The 18799-nt window shown below is 58.3% G+C and overlaps 1 protein-coding gene across 1 annotated transcript; it reads left to right on the top strand.

Annotated features, from left to right (window-relative positions):
- Positions 1-57: 57 nt before the first annotated feature.
- VPS16 (VPS16 core subunit of CORVET and HOPS complexes) lies at positions 58-18690 on the top strand. The gene is made up of 24 exons (XM_059845526.1): positions 58-220; positions 946-1034; positions 1117-1211; positions 1875-2003; positions 2498-2642; positions 2987-3102; positions 4486-4608; positions 8156-8211; positions 9062-9151; positions 10022-10116; positions 10813-10889; positions 10974-11105; positions 11184-11311; positions 11388-11423; positions 12745-12853; positions 12928-13062; positions 13142-13250; positions 13789-13886; positions 14550-14654; positions 15745-15822; positions 16511-16680; positions 16751-16847; positions 17760-17863; positions 18376-18690. The coding sequence occupies exons 1-24, from the start codon at positions 168-170 to the stop codon at positions 18518-18520; spliced, it is 2514 nt and encodes an 837-aa protein (XP_059701509.1). The 5' UTR covers positions 58-167; the 3' UTR covers positions 18521-18690.
- Positions 18691-18799: the final 109 nt, after the last annotated feature.

Here is an 18799-nt window from a genome sequence, read left to right as displayed (position 1 = left end):
TTCACATGCCCGTGCCCTCACCCAAGATGGCGGCGCCCTATCCTGCGTCACGGCGCGACGTGCGGGGCGTGGCGCGCTGAGGGAAGCGCCGGGACCGCCGGGTCCCGATCCCGGTCCCGGTCCCGGTTCCCCTCGGCCCATCCCTGTTCCCCCGTCCCGGCCGCACCATGGATTGTTACACGGCCAACTGGAACCCGCTGGGCGAGGAGACCTTCTACCGGTGAGGGGCAGCGGCGGCGGCACCGGCCGGAGGGTGCTCGGGGGTCCCGGGGCTGCTCGGGGGTCCCGGCTGTGCTTGGGGGGCTCGGGGGGATGCCAGGGCTGGAATGGGGATGGCAGGGCTGGAAAGGGGGTCCCGGATATGGCTGGGGTGGCCTCTGGAGCTGCTTCGGGGTTCCGGGGTAGCCATGGGGCTGGCGAGAACGGGGGTCCCGGGGGGTTGAGGGGGTCCCTGGTGGACACGAGTCCTGGGGCTGGCTGGGAAGGGGGTCCCGGGATGGTTGAGGGGTCCCAGGGGGGTTGAGGGGTTCCAGGATGGTCTTGGGGTTGGTTGGGAGGAGGGTCCTGTGGGTCACTGGGGTGTCCCAAGGTGGCCCCAGCTCCTCGGGTTGGTCTGGGGTATCCTTGGGAGTCTCTGGGGGTTCCCGGGATATGGATCTTGGGGCTCCTGGAGGTGTCCCAGGACCAGTTTGGGGGTGAGCACCATCCGTGTCTTCCCCATCCCTGCCCCCACTGCATGTCCCTCCATCCATCCATCCATCCATCCATCCATCCATCCATCCATCCATCCATCCATCCATCCATCCATCCATCCCTCCCTCCTTCCCTCCCTCCTTCCCTCCCTCCCTCCCTCCCTCCATCCATCCATCCCTCCATCCATCCATCCATCCATCCATCCCTCCCTCCCTCCCTCCCTCCATCCCTCCATCCCCTGTGTCCCGGCAGGAAGCTGGAGCTCTACTCCATGGAATGGGGGCTGCGGGAGGATCTCCGTGACTGCGTGGTGGCAGCTGCCCCATATGGGGGTCCCATAGGTGGGTGCAGCCCCCCGAGCCCCCCTCCCCGAGCCGGGGCTGTGCCCCCCATGGCTCAGGGACTGTCCCCTCCTTGTCCCAGCTCTGCTGAGGAATTCCCGGCGGGACAAGACCCCCAGTGCCCGCCCGCTCCTGGAGATCTACTCGGCCTCGGGGCTGCTCCTGGCCAGTGTCCCGGTGAGCCAGGGGGGACAGACAGACAGACACCCTGGGGTTGGGGACAGGGGTGTGGGAACAAGGGGGAGACAGCTGCCCTGGGATGGGATGGGATGGGTTTGGAGCAGGAGAATCCTCTCCCTGCTGATGAGGGATGGAAGAAGAAAGTGGAATGGAATTTGGAGTAGGAGAATCCTCTCCCTGCTGCCCAGGGATGAGGGTGGGATGAGGACTGGAGCCACCGGAACATCCTCCTTCCCCCCTGCCTGGGGCTGAGGGGGACATGGGGCAGTGGAGGGACAGTGCCAGGACTTCAGGGACCTGCAGAGCCAGGGCAGGTGGGGTGCTGGAGCTCTGGATGAGGTGCTGGACCTCCAGGTGGGGTGTTGGAGCTCTGGATGAGGTGCTGGAGCTCTGGATGAGGTGCTGGAGCTCTGGATGAGGTGCTGGACCTCCAGGTGGGGTGCTGGATCTCTGGATGAGGTGTCAGTTCTCTGGACGAGGTTTTGGACTTTTGAATGAGGTGTTGGACGTGTGGATGGAGTGTTGGACCTTTGGATGAGAGGTCAGACCTCTGGGTGAGGTGTCCAAGCTCTGGACAAGCTGTCAGACCTCAGGCACGCCAGGTGTGTCCCTGGAGGGCCATCCCTGGCTCGGGGCTGACCCTTCCCGTGCCATTCCCAGTGGAAGAGCGGCCAGCTGGTGCACCTGGGCTGGACAGCGGGGGAGGACCTGCTGTGCATCCAGGAGGATGGGACTGTCCTGGTCTACAACCTGTTCTGCGAGTTCAAGCGGCACTTCAGCATGGGAAACGTGAGGGAACGGGGTTTGGGATGGGTTTGGGATGGGTTTGGGATGGGTTTGGGATGGGGCAGGTGGGAAGGGACCTCACAGCCCATCCCATTCCACCCCTGCCCTGGGCAGGGACACCTTCCACCATCCCAGGGTGCTCCAAGCCCCATCCAGCCTGGCCTTGGACACTTCCAGGGATCCAGGAGCAGCCACAGCTTCTCTGGGAATTCCACCCCAGCCCTTCCTCACCCTCAAGTCAGGAATTCCTTCCCAAAATCCCACCCCAATCTCATCTTTGCCATTTCCCCCTCATTCTGCCCCTTGTGAGATGCCCTGGGTGGGGTTTGGGGGATGCAGAACCACGGGGAGCCAGGGGCTGTCCCATCCCTCGGGAAGGAGCTGGAATCCACCCCGGAGTGCAGAACATTCCCCTCCTCACTGCCTGCGTCAGCCGAGCCCCGGTGTCCCCAGTGTCCCCGGTGTCCCCAGCGTCCCCTCCCCGCCGTGCCCTGCAGGAGGTGCTGCAGAACCACGTGCTGGAGGCGCAGGTTTTCCACACCGAGTTCGGGACGGGCGTGGCCATCCTGACGGGAGCGCTGCGCTTCTCCCTCGCCACCAACATCGACGACCTCAAGCTGCGCCGCCTGCCCGAGGTCCCTGGTGGGTGTCCCCATGTCCCTCGCTGTCCCCTCTGTATTCCCTGTTCCCCTTCTGTTTCTCTGTCCCCTCTGTCCCCCCCATCCCCTTGTCCTTGTTTCTCTGTCCCCAATCCCCGCTGTCCCTCTGTCCCACATGCCCCTCTGTTCTGTCCCCACTGTCCCTCCTGTCCCCCTCTGTCCTTCTCTGTCTCCATTGTCCACCCCTGTCCCCACTTTGTTCCATGTGTCCTCTCCTTGTCCCATCATGCCTCATTGCCCGCTGTCCCCATCCCCCTCTGTCTGTCCCTCCCTGTCCCCTCAGTCCCTGTGTCCCCGTGTCCCAGGGGTGTCACGCTGTCCCCTCAGGGCTGCAGAAGCCCCCGCCGTGCTGGACCGTGCTGGCCCAGGACAGGGTGACCATGGTGCTGCTGGCCATGGGACAGGAGCTCTTCCTGCTGGACAACACCTCCTGCTCCGTGCTGGTGAGGCACTTTGGGAATTTGGGATGGGCCTGCGCTGTCCCCGCTGTCCCCACTGTCCCTTGGGGTGTTCCCAGCTCCTTCCCCTGTCCCCTGGGATGCTCCCAGATCCTTTCCCATCCCAGATGCCTCCAAGGCCCCTGTTGGTGACCCCCCTGTCCTGACCACACCAACTGGGGTCACTCTGAGCCCCCGCTGGTGTCCCCTGGTGACCCCCCTGTCCTAACCCCACCACTCAGGGGTCACTCCAGTGGTGACCCCCCTGTCCTGACCACACCACTTGGGGGTCACTCCATAGTCCTCATTGGTGACCCCCTGTCCTGACCATGTCACTTGGGGTCACTCTGAGCCCCCGCTGGTGTCCCCTGGTGACCCCCCCATCCTGACTGTGCCACTCAGGGGTCACTCCAGTGGTGACGCCCCTGTCCTGACTGTGCCACTCAGGGGTCACTCCGAGGCCCACATTGGTGTCCCCCCTGTCCTGACCACACCACGTGGTGTCACTCTGACCCCCGTTGGTGTCCCCTGGTGACCCCCCTGTCCTAACCCCACCACTCAGGGGTCACTCCAAGGTCCCCATTGGTGTCCCTTGGTGACCCCCCTGTCCTGACCACGCCCCTCAGGGGTCACTCCAGTGTTGACCCCCTGCCCTGCCCACACCCCTCGCTGTCACTGTGAGCCCATGGGTGTCCCGTTGGTGACCCCCCTGTCCTGACCCCTCAGGGGTCACTCTGAGCCCCCATTGATGTCCCCTGGTGACCCCCCCTGTCCTGACCCCACCCCTCAGGGGTCACTCCAAGATCCCCATTGGTGTCCCCTGGTGACCCCTCTGTCCTAACCCCACCCCTCAGGGGTCACTCCGAGGTCCCCATTGGTGTCCCCTGGTGACCCCCCTGCCCTGACCCCACCCCTCAGGGGTCACTCCAGCAGTGCCCCTCTGCCCTGCCCACACCCCTCGCTGTCCCTCTGAGCCCATGGGTGTCCCCGTTGGTGTCCCCCTGTCCCCGCAGACGCCCCCCGGGCTGAGCCCCTCGGCTGTCCCTCTGAGCCCGTGGGTGTCCCGTTGGTGTCCCCGTGTCCCCGCAGACGCCCCCCGGGCTGAGCCCCTGGCTGTCCCTCTGAGCCCGTGGGTGTCCCGTTGGTGTCCCCGTGTCCCCGCAGACGCCCCCCGGGCTGAGCCCCTGGCTGTCCCTCTGAGCCCGTGGGTGTCCCGTTGGTGTCCCCGTGTCCCCGCAGACGCCCCCCGGGCTGAGCCCCTGGCTGTCCCTCTGAGCCCGTGGGTGTCCCGTTGGTGTCCCCGTGTCCCCGCAGACGCCCCCCGGGCTGAGCCCCTGGCTGTCCCTCTGAGCCCGTGGGTGTCCCGTTGGTGTCCCCGTGTCCCCGCAGACGCCCCCCGGGCTGAGCCCCTCGGCGGGGCCGTTCCTGCGCGCGGCCGTGTCCTTCACCCAGCGGCACCTGGCGCTCTTCTCCGACTGCGGCTCCGTCTGGATGGGCCCGGCCTCGCTCAAGGTGAGAGCAGCCCTTCCTGCAGGCAGGGACAGCACCTGCACAGCCCTGCCTGGCACTCAGAATTGTTTAAAAAAAAAATAAAATTGCCTGACAGTGGTAATAATAATTAAAATAAATAAATCGTTGTCTGTCGTTAATAAAAGTAATTAAAAAATGTTTTCCATTGATAATAATAATGAAAAACAATCTTAGCCTGCCACTGATAATAATTGAAAAACCCCAAACTTAGCCTGCCATTGATAATAATAATAATAATAATAATAATAATAATAATAATAATAATAATAATAATAATCTTTGCCTACCATTGTTAATAATAATTTTAAAATTAAAAATCTTTGCCTGCCATTGATAATAATAATAATAAAAAATTAAATCTTTACCTGTTGTTAATAAAAGTAATAAAAAAAATGTTTTCCTGCCATTGATAATAATAGTGAAAAAAAATCTTAGCCTGCCACTGAAAATCATTTAAAAAAAAAAAACTTAGCCTGCCATTGATAATAATAATAATAATTTTAAAAATCTTTGCCTGCCATTGATAATAATTTAAAAAACCCAAATTAATCTTTGCCTGCCATTGATAATAGTAATAAAAAAAATCTTTGCCTGCCATTGATAATAATAATTTAAAAAATAAAAATCTTTGCCTGCCATTGATAATTTTAAAAAATCTTTGCCTGCCATTGATAATAATTAAAAAAACCCAAATTAATCTTTGCTTGCCATTGATAATAGTAACAAAAAAAATCTTTGCCTGCCATTGATAATAATAATATAAAAAAAAATCTTTGCCTGCCATTGATAATAATAATAATAATAAAAAAAAAATTGCCTGAAGTTGATAATAATTAAAAAAAAGTCTTTGTCTACCATTAGTGATAATAATAAAAAAATCTTTTCTTGCCTTTGATAATAAGAAATAATAGAAAAATCTTTGCCTGCCATTGATAATAATAATAATAAAAAATTAAATCTTTACCTGTTGTTAATAAAAGTAATAAAAAAAATGTTTTCCTGCCATTGATAATAATAGTGAAAAAAAATCTTAGCCTGCCACTGAAAATCATTAAAAAAAAAAAACTTAGCCTGCCATTGATAATAATGATAATAATTTAAAAAACTTTGCCTGCCATTGATAATAATTTAAAAAACCCAAATTAATCTTTGCCTGCCATTGATAATAGTAATAAAAAAAATCTTTGCCTGCCATTGATAATAATAATTTAAAAAATAAAAATCTTTGCCTGCCATTGATAATAATAGTATAAAAAAATAAATCTTTGCCTGCCATTGATAATAATAATAATAAAAAAAATTTTGCCTGCCGTTGATAATAATTTTAAAAAAGTCTTTGTCTACCGTTAGTAATAATAATAAAAAAATCTTTTCTTGCCTTTGATAATAAGGAATAATAAAAAAAAATCTTTGCCTGCCATTGATAATAATAATTAAAAAATAAAAATCTTTGCCTGCCATTGATAATTAAAAAAAAATCTTTGCCTGACATTGATAATAATAATAATAAAGTCTTTGCCTGCCATCGATGATGATGATGATAATAATAATGATAATAATAATAATAATAAATCTTTGCCTGTCACTGATAATTAAATAAAAATAAGCCTTTGCCTACCATTGATAATAATAATAAAAAATATATTCCTGCCATTGATAATAATGAAAAAAAAAATCTTTTCCTGCTATTGGTAATAACAACAACAACAACAACAATAATAATAATAGCCTGCCAATAATAATAATAATAATAATAATAATAATAATTTAAAATCTCTGCCTGCCATTGATGATAATAAAAAAATAAAATCTTTGCCTGCCATTGATAATAATAGTAATACTAATCAAATATCTTTGCCTGCCATTGGTAGTAATAATAAAAAACCAAATGAATCTTTGCCTGCCATTGATAAAAGCAATAAAAAGATGTTTTCCTACCTTTGATAGTAGTAGTAGAAGTAATAATAATAATAATAATAATAATAATAATAATAATAGCCTGTCTTTGATAATAATAAAAAACCCCTTTGTCTGCCAGTGGTAGTAATAATAATTAAAAATCTTTGCCTGCCATTGGTAATAATCCTACTGACACTAATCAATTGATAATTGACAATAATCTTGATCTGGCTGTGATTATGATTGGAGCTGTCATTTCTAGCATTGCAAAGATTGGGTTTGGAGATCTGTAAGGCAAAAAATCCACTCTGTTATCAGCAAAGGATCTTGTTTGGAAGGGTCCTGTTGAAACATGAAATGGTGTGGTTTTTATAATTGGATGGTTTTTACAATTGTGTAATTTTTACAATTGTGTAATTTTTACAATTGTGTAATTTTTACAGTTGGATTTTCTTTTACAAATGGATGGTTTTTACAATTGCATATTTTTTACAATTCTATATTTTTTGTAATTGTGTGGTTTTTTTACAATTGTATCTGTTTTTACCATTGGATGTTTTTTACCATTGGATTTTTTTACAATTGTGTCTATTTTTACAATTCTGTGGTTTTTTCAATGCTATATTTTTTACACTTGTATGTTTTACAGTTGGATTTTTTTACAATTGTATCTATTTTTACAATTCCGTGTTTTTTCCAATGTTATATTTTTTACACTAGGATGTTTTTTACAGTTGGATTTTTTTACAATTGTGTCTATTTTTACAATTCCATGTTTTTTCCAATGCTATATTTTTTACACTTAGATGTTTTTTACAGTTGCCTGCTTTCTCCCAGCCCTGCAGGAGCAAAGGGCAGGGACACTGCCCAACAATTTTCTTGTCTTTGCTGGAGAACTTCAACATTTTCCAGGCTTTTTTGAACCCCAGGTGTAAATGTCCCAGGAGATTTAAAATCACTCCTAAGAAGCCAAAAAATGCTTCAAGCTCTTCATTAATAATCCCTAAAATTTGCTTAATCCAATTAATTTCTCCCAAAGGTTGCTGTGGGTTACTGGCATTGTCTGAGTTGTGTTTTTGTGCCCTGAAAATGTTTGTGGGTGCTGGGGGCTCAAAGCACCCCCAGTCCTGGCAGAGCCCTGGGGCTCGTGCTGCTCCTGTCCCCACAATCCCAAATCCCAAATCCAGCCCTTTTCCTTTCACCACCAGCCAGGAGCTGCAGGAATGTTTTTCTCATCTTGCTTGGAGCCCTGGTTGCCTCCAGAGCTGGATCTGGAAGTTCCTGTGGGACCCTCTGGTGGCCCAACACCCAGTCCCCATTCCCAGTCCCCATTGCCAGTCCCCCACATTCCCAGTTCACATTCCCAGTCCCCCCCATTCCCAGTTCCCCCCATTCCCAGTTCCCCCCATTCCCAGTTCCCCCCATTCCCAGTTCCCCCTCCCAATTCCCCATTCCCAGTTCCTCCATTCCCAGTTCCCCCCCATTCCCAGTTCTCCCCCATTCCCAGTTCCCCCCCATTCCCAGTTCCCCCCCATTCCCAGTTCCCCCATTCCCAGTTCCCCCATTCCCAGTTCCCCCATTCCCAGTTCCCATTCCCAGGTGTGTCCCTGACCTCTCTCCTCTCCCACAGGAAAAGTTCTGCGAGTTCAACACCGGCATCCGATCCCCGCCCAAGCAGATGGTTTGGTGAGCCAGCTGTCCCTGTCCCTGTCCCTGTCCCTGTCCCTGTCCCTGTCCCTGTCCCTGTCCGTGTCCCCGTCCATATCCCTGTCCCTGTCGCTGTCCCTGTCCATGTCCCCGTCCCCGTCCGTGTCCCCGTCCCCGTCCCTGTCCGTGTCCCCGTCCGTGTCCCCGTCCCCGTCCGTGTCCCCGTCCGTGTCCCCGTCCCCGTCCGTGTCCCCGTCCCCGTCCCTGTCCCTGTCCGTGTCCCTGTCCGTGTCCCTGTCCCCGTCCCCGTCCCTGTCCGTGTCCCTGTCCGTGTCCCTGTCCACGTCCCCGTCCCTGTCCCTGTCCGTGTCCCCGTCCCTGTCCGTGTCCCCGTCCCCGTCCCTGTCCCCGTCCCCGTCCCTGTCCGTGTCCCCGTCCCCGTCCCTGTCCGTGTCCCTGTCCGTGTCCCTGTCCCCGTCCCTGTCCGTGTCCCCGTCCCTGTCCGTGTCCCTGTCCCCGTCCCTGTCCGTGTCCCCGTCCCTGTCCGTGTCCCCGTCCCCGTCCCCGTCCCCGTCCGTGTCCCCGTCCGTGTCCCTGTCCCTGTCCCCGTCCCCGTCCGTGTCCCCGTCCGTGTCCCTGTCCGTGTCCCTGTCCGTGTCCCCGTCCCTGTCCGTGTCCCTGTCCCTGTCCCTGTCCCTGTCCCTGTCCCTGTCCCTGTCCCCGTCCGTGTCCCCGTCCATGTCCCCGTCCCCGTCCCCATCCCCGTCCCCGTCCCTGTCCCTGTCCGTGTCCGTGCCCCCTGGCAGCCCCAGCCCCGCGGGACCCTCGGGTGTCCCTGCTGCGCTCGGGGTGCCCCGGGCTGGGCTCAGGGCTGGGCTCCCTCCCGCAGGTGCACGCGGCCCCGCAGCCGGCAGCGAGCCGTGGTGCTGGCCTGGGAGCGGCAGCTGATGGTGGTGGGCAACTCCTCGGAGAGCATCCGGTATCCTTTGGGGACAGGGACACTCCGCGGGCCGCTGCCACCTCCCCTGGCAGCCACGCTGCTGCCCCTGCGCGTCCCCTTGGTGCCCCGTCACCAGGGGTGTTCCCAGGTCCTGCCCTTGTCCCAGGGGGTGCTCACGGGTCCTTTTCTCTCCCATGGGATGTTCCCAGGTCCTGCCCTTGTCCCAGGTGATGCTCCCAACCCCCACAGTGGCTCCCAAGTCCTTCTTTGTCCCATGGGATGTTCCCAGTCCCAGTCTGGCTCCCAGATCCTTCCCCTGTCCCTAAGGATGTTCTCAGGTCCTTCCCTTGTCCCATGGGATGTTCCCAGATCCTTTTCTCTCCCATGGGATGTTCCCAGGTCCTTCCCTTGTCCCAGGTGATGCTCCCAACCCCCACAGTGGCTCCCAAGTCCTTCTCTGTCCCATGGGATGTTCCCAAACCCCACATGGCTCCCAGGTTGTTCCCCTGTCTCATGGGACACTCCCAAGTCCTTCCTCCATCCCATGAGATGTTCCCAGGTCCTTTTCTGTCCCATGGGATGCTCCCAGGTCATTCTTCTGTCCCGAGGGATGTTCCCAGGTCCTTCCCTTGTCCCAGGAATGTTCACAACCCCCACAGTGTCTCCCAGGTCCTTCCCCATCCCATGGGATGTTCCCAACCCCACTCTGGCTCTCAGGTCATTCTCTGTCCCATGGGATGTTCCCAGGTCCTTTCCCCATCCCATGGGATGTTCCCAGGTCCTTTCCCCATCCCATGGGATGTTCCCAGGTCCTGCCCCATCCCGTGGCATTCCCGTCTCTCCGCGCTGTCCCGGCAGTGCCGGGGTGGCCCTGAGCCGTGTCCAAGGCCAGCCTTAGCAGGAGCCCAGCTTTGTCCTGGATGAGGATTCCTACCTGGTGCCCGAGCTGGACGGGGTCAGGATCCTGTCCCGCAGCTCCCACGAGTTCCTGCACGAGATCCCAGGTGAGTTCCCTGCCCTCCTGGGGCCCTGGGATGGGGGAACCTGGCACAGGAATTCCCAGAGGAGCTGTGGATGCTCCATCCCTGGGAGGGTCCCAGGGCAGGTTGGACATTGGGGCTTGGAGCACCCTGGGATGGTGGGAGGTGTCCCTGGTGGGGCTGGGTGGGATTTAAGGTCCCTTCCCACCCAAACCAGTCTGGGATTCTGGAGCCAGGCTGGGAGAGCTGGGAATGTTCACCTGGAGAAGGGAAAACTCCAGGGAATCCTCAGAGTCCCTGGAGGGGCTCCAGGAGAGCTGGAGAGGGACTGGGGACAAGGGACAGAGGGACAGGAGCCAGGGAATGGCTGCCACTGGGAAAGGGGAGATTGGGCTGGGATCTTGGCAAGGAATTGCTGGCTGGGCTGGAATTCCCAGATTTGCTGTGGCTGCCCCTGGATCCCTGGCAGTGCCCAAGGCCAGGCTGGATGAACTTAGATCCACCCGGGATGGTGGGAGGTGTCCCTGCCCATGGATGGGATGGAATTGTTGGGATTTAATGTCCCTTCCCACCCAACCCATTCCACGATCCCGGTGCTGGAAGGGGTTGTGGAAGGAGATCATGGAAGCTGTAGGGTGCTGCCAGGTCCTGGCAGTGGGACCAGGTGCCACCCCCAGGCTGGAGCAGCCCCCCATCCCCGTTTTGTCCCCATCCCTGCAGAGGCCAGCCAGGAGATTTTCCGCATCGCCTCCATGGCTCCGGGCGCTCTGCTGCTGGAGGCACAGAAGGAGTACGAGGTACATCCCCTTCCCAGAGAGCCCCCCCGGCTGGGATCCCAAGGGATCTGTGTCCCAGGGGTTCCCATTCCCCTTTCCCTGCAGAAGGAGAGCCAGAAGGCCGACGAGTACCTGCGGGAGATCCGGGAGCAGCAGCTGCTCCCCGAGGCCGTGGGCCAGTGCATCGAGGCCGCGGGCTACGAGCACGAGCCCGACACCCAGAAATCCCTGCTGAGGGTGAGCCAGCAGCAGGAGGAGGAGGAGGGAGCGTGAAGCTGAAGGATTTTCCCTGATTTTCCCCCCCTGATCCCACAGGCAGCTTCCTTCGGGAAGTGTTTCCTGGATAAGTTCCCCCCGGAGGGGTTCGTGCGCATGTGCCAGGACCTGCGGGTCCTCAACGCCATCCGGGACTACCAGATCGGGATCCCGCTCACCTTCACCCAGTATCCTCTGCCTGCAGTGGGGTCAGGGCCTCCCGGGGCAGCCGTGATCCCAAATGTGCCTTGACTGTCCCTGCAGATACAAACAGCTCACCATCGAGGTGCTGCTGGACAGGTGGGAGCCCCGGGAGCATCCCGAGCCTTCCCCTGGTTCCCAGCCCAAATTCTCCGTGCCACAGTGCCCATCCTAATATCCTCATCCCACCTTGCATATCCCAAAATCCCCGTCCCACATTCCCCATTCCAAGGTTCCCATCTTTCCAGTCTATCCCAAACTCCCCATCCCAATGTCCCCATCCCATTCCCATACCCAGGGGCTGAGCAGCTCCCAGCACTTGGGGACCTCCCAAACCCAACCCGACTCCTCAATTCCCTGTGCCCCGCCCCGTGTGTCCCCCTGACCCCCCTGGTGTCTCCTGTCCCCTCCATGTCCCCCTGTCCACCCATGTCCCCTGATCCCCCTGTGTCCCCTGACCCCTCATGTGTCCCCCTGACCCCCCTGGTGTCCCCTGTCCCCCCTGTATCCCCCTGACCCCCAATGTGTCCTCTTTGTCCCTCATATGTCTCTCTGTCCCCTCCATGTCCCCTGACCCCTCATGTGTCCCCCGACCCCTCTATGTCCCCTGTCCCCCCTGTTGTCCCCTGTCCCCCCATTTCCCCCTCACCTCTCCATGTCCCCTGACCTCTCCATGCCCGCTGTCCTCTGTGGTGTCCCCTGTCCCCTCCATGTCCCCTGACACCCCTGGTGTCCCTCTGAGCCCCTGTATCCCCCTGACCCCTCCATGTCCTCTGTCCCGCTGTGTCCCTTGTTGCACGTGGTGTCCCCTTGACCCCTCATGTGTCCCCCTCTCCCCTCCATGTCCCCCTGTTCCCCCTGTCCCCCCAGTGTCCCCTGTCCCTTTCATGTCCTCCTGTCTCCTCCATGTCCCCCAACCCCTCATGTGTCCCCTGTCCCCCAGTGTATCCCCTTGACCCCTCGTGTGTCCCCCTGACTCCCCTGGGCCCCCCCTGTTCCCACCATGTTCCTTGTCCTCTGTGTCCCCCGACCCCCCTGTGTCTCCTGTCCCCCCTGGTGTCCCCTGTCCCCCTTGGTGTCCCCCCTGACCCCCCCTGTTGTCCCCTGTCCCCCCATGCCCCCTGATCCCTCCATGTCCCCTGACCACTCCATGTCCTCTGTCCCCCTGGTATTCTGTCTCCCCTCCATGTCCCCTGTCCCCCCCATGCCCTCTGACCCCTCTATGTCCCCATGTCCCCCCATGTCCCCTGTCCCCCTCTGTCCTCCTGTCCCCTCCATGTCCCCCAACCCCTCGTGTGTGCCCTGTCCCCCCATGTCCCCTGACCTCTCCATGCCCACTGTCTCCCTGGTGTCCCCCTTTCCCCGCCATGTCCCCCTGGTGTCCCGTGTCCCCCTGATGTCCCTGTCCCCGTGTCCCCAGGCTGGTCCTGCGCCGCCTGTACCCTCTGGCCATCCGCATCTGCGAGTTCCTGCGCCTGCCGGAGATGCAGGGCGTCAGCCGCATCCTGGCGCACTGGGCCTGCTACAAGGTGAGGGGACACCCCGGGGACACCCCCGACCCCGCCTTGGGGACACCCGGGGACGCTCCTCGCTGTCCCCACAGGTGCAGCAGAAGGACAAGTCAGACGAGGAGGTGGCCCAGGCCATCAACCAGAAGCTCGGGGACACGGCGGGCATCTCCTACTCGGACATCGCCACGCGCGCCTACGACTGCGGCCGCGCCGAGCTGGCCATCAAGGTGGGCTGGTGGCCCGGGGAGGGGACACGGGGCTGGCACTGCCACCCCCGGGTGACACACACCGCTGTCCCCTGCCCAGCTGCTGGAGTACGAGCCCCGGAGCGGGGAGCAGGTGCCGCTGCTGCTGAAGATGAAACGGAGCAAACTGGCCCTGGGCAAGGCCATCGAGAGCGGGGACACCGACCTGGGTGAGGGGACAGGGTGGGGTTGGGGTCTGGGGGAGCCTTTTGGGGTGTATTGGGATCTGGGGGAGCCCCTTTTGACCATTTTGGGGTCTGGGGGAGCCTTTTGGGACCATTTTGGGATCTGGGGGAGCCTCTTGGGACCGTTTTGGGGTCTGGGGGAGCCCCTTTTGACCATTTTCGGGGTCTGGGGGAGCCTTTTGGGATCGTTTTGGGATCTGGGGGAGCCACTTGGGACCGTTTTGGGGTCTGGGGGAGCCCCTTTTGACCATTTTGGGGTCTGGGGGAGCCTTTTGGGACCATTTTGGGGCCTTTGAGGAGTCTCTTGGGACCATTTTGGGGTATTTGGGGAGTCCCTTGGGACCATTTTGGGGTCTGGGAGAGCCCTTTGGGGGCATTTTGGGGTCTTGGGGAGCCTCTTGGGAACATTTTGGGGTCTGGGGGAGCACGTGGAGGACCGGGGGGCACAGAGGGGATTGGGAGGTGCAGGAAAAACCCCAAACTAAACCCTTCTGTCCCCTGTCCCCTGTCCCTGTCCCCGCAGTGTACACGGTGGTGCTGCACCTCAAGAACGAGCTCAACCGAGGCTCCTTCTTCATGACCCTGCAGAACCAGCCCGTGGCCCTGAGCCTGTACCGCCAGGTGAGCACCCCAAAAACCACCCTGAGTGACCCCAAAACCACCCTGAGTGCCCCCAAAACCACCCTGAGTGACCCCAAAATCCCTCTGAGTGCCCCAAAAACACCCTGAGTGACCCCAAAAACCCCCTGAGCGCCCCAAAAACACCCTGCGTGACCCCAAAACCACCCTGAGTGACCCCAAAAACCCCTGAGCACCCCAAAAACTCCTGCGTGACCCCAAAACCACCCTGAGTGACCCCAAAAACCCTCTGAGCGCCCCAAAACCACCCTGAGTGACCCCAAAAAACCCTGAGCACCCCAAAACCACCCTGCGTGACCCCAAAAACCCCTGAGTGACCCCAAAAACCCCTGAGCACCCCAAAAACTCCTGAGTGACCCCAAAACCATCCTGAGTGACCCCAAAAACTCCTGAGTGACCCCAAAAACCCCCTGAACCCCCCAGAACCCCCGACACCCTCCCCCGTGAGCGACCCCCACCCCAAAACCCCTGAGCCACCCTGAGGAGCTTTGCAGCAGCAGCTGTCCCAAATCCCCAGAGGTGTCCCCCTGACCCCAGAGGTGACCCCAAACCCCACAAGTGTCCCCCTGACCCCAGAGGTGACCCCAAACCCCACAAGTGTCCCCCTGACCCCAAAGGTGACCCCAAATGTCCCGTCCCCCCCAGTTCTGCCGGCACCAGGAGCGGGAGACGCTGAAGGATTTGTACAACCAGGACGACAACCACCAGGAGCTGGGCAACCTGCACGTGCTGGGGGGCTACTGCCAGAGGGTCAGCGGGGTCTGGGGTCTGGGGTTTGGGATTTGGGATGGGGGAATTGTGGGATTGGGATGGGGAATGTGGAGTTTTAGGGGGTTTTGGGGGGGCTCAGGGGGTTATCAGGAGCTGGGCAACCTGTACATGATGGGCTACTGCCAGAGGATCAGTGGGGTGTGGGGTCTGGGGTTTGTGGGATTTGGGGTGTGGGATGGGGGAATTGTGGGATTGGGTTGGGGAATGTGGGGCTTAGGGGGTGCTCAGGGGGTTTTGGGGTTGCTCAGGGGGTCACCAGGATCTGGGCAACCTGCACGTGCTGGGGGGCTACTGCCAGAGGGTCAGCGGGGTGTGGGGTGGGGGAATTGCAGGATTTGGGGTGGGGGAATTGTGGGATTGGGATGGAGGGAATTGAGGGATTTGGGATGGGGAAATGGGGGATCTGGGTGTGGGAATGTGGGGTTTTGGGGGGGCTCAGGGAGTTTTGGAGGTGCTCAGGGGGTCACCAGGATCTGGGCAACCTGCACGTGCTGGGGGGCTACTGCCAGAGGGTCAGCGGGGCTGGGGGCTGGGGTTTGGGATGGGGGAATTGCAGATTGGGATGTGGAATGTGGGGTTTTGGGGGGTTTTGGGGATGCTCAGGGGGTTTTGGGGTTGCTCAGGGGGTCACCAGGATCTGGGCAACCTGCACATGCTGTGGGGCTACTGCCAGAGGGTCAGCGGGGTGTAGGGTGAGGGAATTGCTGGATTGGGATGGGGGAATTGTGGGATTGGGATGGGGAATGGCAGGGATTGGGATGGATCTGGGAATTGTGGGATTGGGATGGATCTGGGAATTGAGGGATTTGGGGTGGGGGAATGGCAGGGATTGGGATGGGGGAATGGGGCTCTGGGTGTGGGAATGGGGACTTGCCAGTTTGCACCCCAGGGCTGTAGGGGACCGTGCCCATCCCATGCCACCCGTGCCAGGTTTGGGATCCTGCCCAGGGGGTCAGGATCTATCCCAGGATCCCACTCAGGGAATGACGTGTCTGTGCCGTGTCCCCATGTCCGTGCCATGTCCCCGTGTCCGTGCCGTGTCCCTGTGCCATCCCTGTGCCACTCCCAGCGGATCGAGGGCCGCGTGGCCGCCCTGCAGAACGCCCTGGATGAGTTCTACAAGGCCAAGAATGACTTCGCTGCCAAGGTGAGAGTGCCCAGGTGCCACCAGGGACACCAGGGACAAGGTCACCTGTGCCTGCCCTGGGGACAGGGCTGGGGGGCTGCCTGTCTGGGGGCATGGCTGGAATGGGAACACTGAGGCTGGTACAGGGACACCAAAGCTGGAATGGGGACCCTGGAACTGGGACAGGGACCCTGAGGCTGGGACAGGGACACCAAGGTTGGGATTGGGACATTGAGGCTGGGACAGGGACCACAGGGGTGGGACAGGGCTCTGGAAGGGACCTCAGGACTGGGATGGGGACCCTGGGGCTGGGATGGGGACACCGAGGCTGGGCCAGGGATTCCAGGGCTGGGACAGGGACCTCAGGGCTGGGACAGGGACACCAAGGCTGGGCCAGGAACTGTGGGTCTGGGACAGGGACCTCTGGGCTGGGACAGGGACACTGAGGCTGGGACAGGGACCTCAGGGCTGGGACGGGGACTCGGGCTGGGACAGAGGACACTGAGGCTGGGACAGGGACCTCAGGTTGGGATGGGGACTCTGGGACTGGGCCAGGGACATCGAGGCTGGGATCAGGGACCTCAGGGCTGGGAAAGGGAACTCAGGGATGGGACAGGGACATCGAGGCGGGGCCAGGGACCTCAGGGCTGGGAAAGGGAACTCAGGGATGGGCCAGGGACCCCACCCCACAGCTGTCCCCGTGTCCCAGGCCACGGAGGAGCAGATCAAGCTGCTGCGGCTGCAGCGGCACCTGCAGGAGGAGCTGGACAAGCCCTACCTGGACCTGTCCCTGCACGACACCGTGGCCACCCTCATCCTGGACGGGCACCACAAGCGCGCCGAGCAGCTCTACCGGGACTTCAGGATCCCAGACAAGAGGTGGGGACGGGCCCTGGGGGGCTGGGGGGGCTCCAGGGACAGCCCTGACCCCCTGTGCCCCTGTGGCCAGGTACTGGTGGCTGAAGATCAACGCCCTGGCCACCCGTGGGGACTGGGAGGAGATGGAGAAGTTCTCCAAGAGCAAGAAGTCGCCCATTGGGTACCTGGTGAGAGCATGGGCTGCCTCAGTCACCCCCTCATTGTCCTCACAGCATCTTCCTCCCCTCCCTGCCTTCCCATCCTCTTCCTCCTCATTCCAGTTCTTCTGTGCTCTTCCTCCCCATTCCCACTCTGCCATCCTCTTCCTCCCCTCTCCAGCTCCACCATCCTCTTCCTCCCCTCCCTGCCCTTCCCACCCTTTTCTTCCTCTCTCCAACCCTCCCACCCTCTTCTCCTTCTCCAGAGGTCCCATCCTTTCCTTCCCATCCTCTTCCTCCCTGTTCCAGTTCTCCCATCCCCTTCCAGCCCTCTTGAGCTCTCCCATCCTCTTCCTCCCCTCTTCATCTCTTTCCATCCTCTTCCTCCCTTCTCCATCTCTCCCATTCTCTTCCTCCCCTCCCCAGCTCTACCATCTCCTTCCCTCCTGCTCCATCTCTCCATCCTCTTCCTCCCTTCTCCTGCCCCCCATCTTCTTCCCTCTCCAACCTTCCCATCCTCTCCCTCTCATCCTCTTCCTCCTTCTCCAGCTCTCCCATCCTTGCCCTCCCATCCTCTTCCTCCCCTTTCCACCTCCACCATCCTTTTCCTCGTCTCTCCAACCCTCCCATCCTCTTCCTCCCCATTCCAGCTCTTCCACTCTCCCACCCTCCCACCCTCTTCCTCCTTCTCCAGCCTTCCCATCCTTGCATTCCCAGCTTCTTCCTCCCTCCCTTCTCCCACCCTCCCATCCTCTTCCTCCCTTCTCCATCTCTCCCATTCCCTTCCCATTGCTGCTCTTCCACCATTGCCCTCCCTTCTCCATCTCCCCATCCTCTTCCTCCCCTCTCCAGCCCCTCCATCCTCCTCTCCCCACCTCTCCCTGCTCTTCCTCACCTCTCCCTGCTCTTCCTCACCTCTCCCTGCTCCTCCTCCCTCCCCAGCCCTTCGTGGAGGTGGCAGTGAAGCACCACAACCGCTACGAGGCCAAGAAGTACGCGCCGCGCGTGCCGCCCGAGCAGCGCGTCAAGGCCTTCGTCCTCGTGGGGTGCGCTGGGGACATCCCGGGGACCCTCTGGGGACATCCTGGGGACCCTCAGGGGACATCCCGGGGATCCTTGTGGGGACATCCAGGGGACCCTCAGGGGACATCCCGGGGATCCTCAGGGGACATCCTGGGGACCCTTGTGGGGACATCCAGGGGACCCTCATGGGGGGGACATCAAGGGGACCCTTGCAGGGACATCCCAAGGACACTCGGGGGGACATCCTGAGGACCCTCAGGGGGACATCTAGGGAACCATCAGGGGGACATCTAGGGGATCCTCATGGGGACACTCAGGGGACATCCCGGGGACCCTTGTGGGGACACCAGGATGTGGAACACAGTGGAACTCTCTGTGGGGCAGCAGCAGGGGTTTGGGGGGGTGACACCCACAGGAGGCTTTGGGGACACCGGGAGCCGCCGGGGCGGTGGGACAGCGATGAGAAGGTGGGGGGTGCCCCGTGTCCCCGTGCTGTCCCCCCCTGCTGTCCCCTCACGGCTCTCTGGTGTCACAGGGACCTGGAGCAGGCGGCCGAGGCGGCCATCGAGCGCAAGAACGAGGCCGAGATGAGCCTGGTGCTGTCCCGGTGCTCCCCCGGCACCGATGGGGCCCTGGCAGAGCGGCTCAACCGGGCCCGGGCACAGCTCCTCAAGAAGTGACCCTGGGGACACTCTATGGACACCTTGGGGACACCCCCAGCCCCCCTGGGGTGTCCCTGTCCGCTGGCAGCTGCTCCCAGCCTTGTCCCTGCTGGAGGGATGGCAGAGGTGGCACCGCTGGGGACAGGGGTTCCCCTCCCTGCCTGTGCAATAAAGAGAAGAGCTCCGTGTCATGTGTCACCAAGAGGGCGTGGGGGCTTTGGGGACACTGGGATGGGTGGGAGGGGACAGTTGAGGACACAGCGGGGGTTCAGAAGGGGTTGCAGGGGCCTGGAAGGG

Source organism: Haemorhous mexicanus, chromosome 4 (genome assembly GCF_027477595.1).
Source record: "Haemorhous mexicanus isolate bHaeMex1 chromosome 4, bHaeMex1.pri, whole genome shotgun sequence".
Classification (NCBI taxonomy): Eukaryota; Metazoa; Chordata; class Aves; order Passeriformes; family Fringillidae; genus Haemorhous; species Haemorhous mexicanus.
The sequence above is the reverse complement of the archived record's forward strand: the minus strand, read 5'-3'. Positions and strand labels throughout refer to the sequence as shown.

What these genes read in the sequence shown, in the direction of transcription:
- VPS16 (XM_059845526.1), top strand. Translation starts at nt 168, where the DNA reads ATGGATTGTTACACGGCCAACTGGAACCCGCTGGGCGAGGAGACCTTC. An exon ending in TGGGCCCGGCCTCGCTCAAG is followed by an intron (nt 4,609 to 8,155) that starts GTGAGAGCAGCC and finishes CCTCTCCCACAG; the next exon opens with GAAAAGTTCTGCGAGTTCAA. An exon ending in CCCTGAGCCTGTACCGCCAG is followed by an intron (nt 13,887 to 14,549) that starts GTGAGCACCCCA and finishes CGTCCCCCCCAG; the next exon opens with TTCTGCCGGCACCAGGAGCG.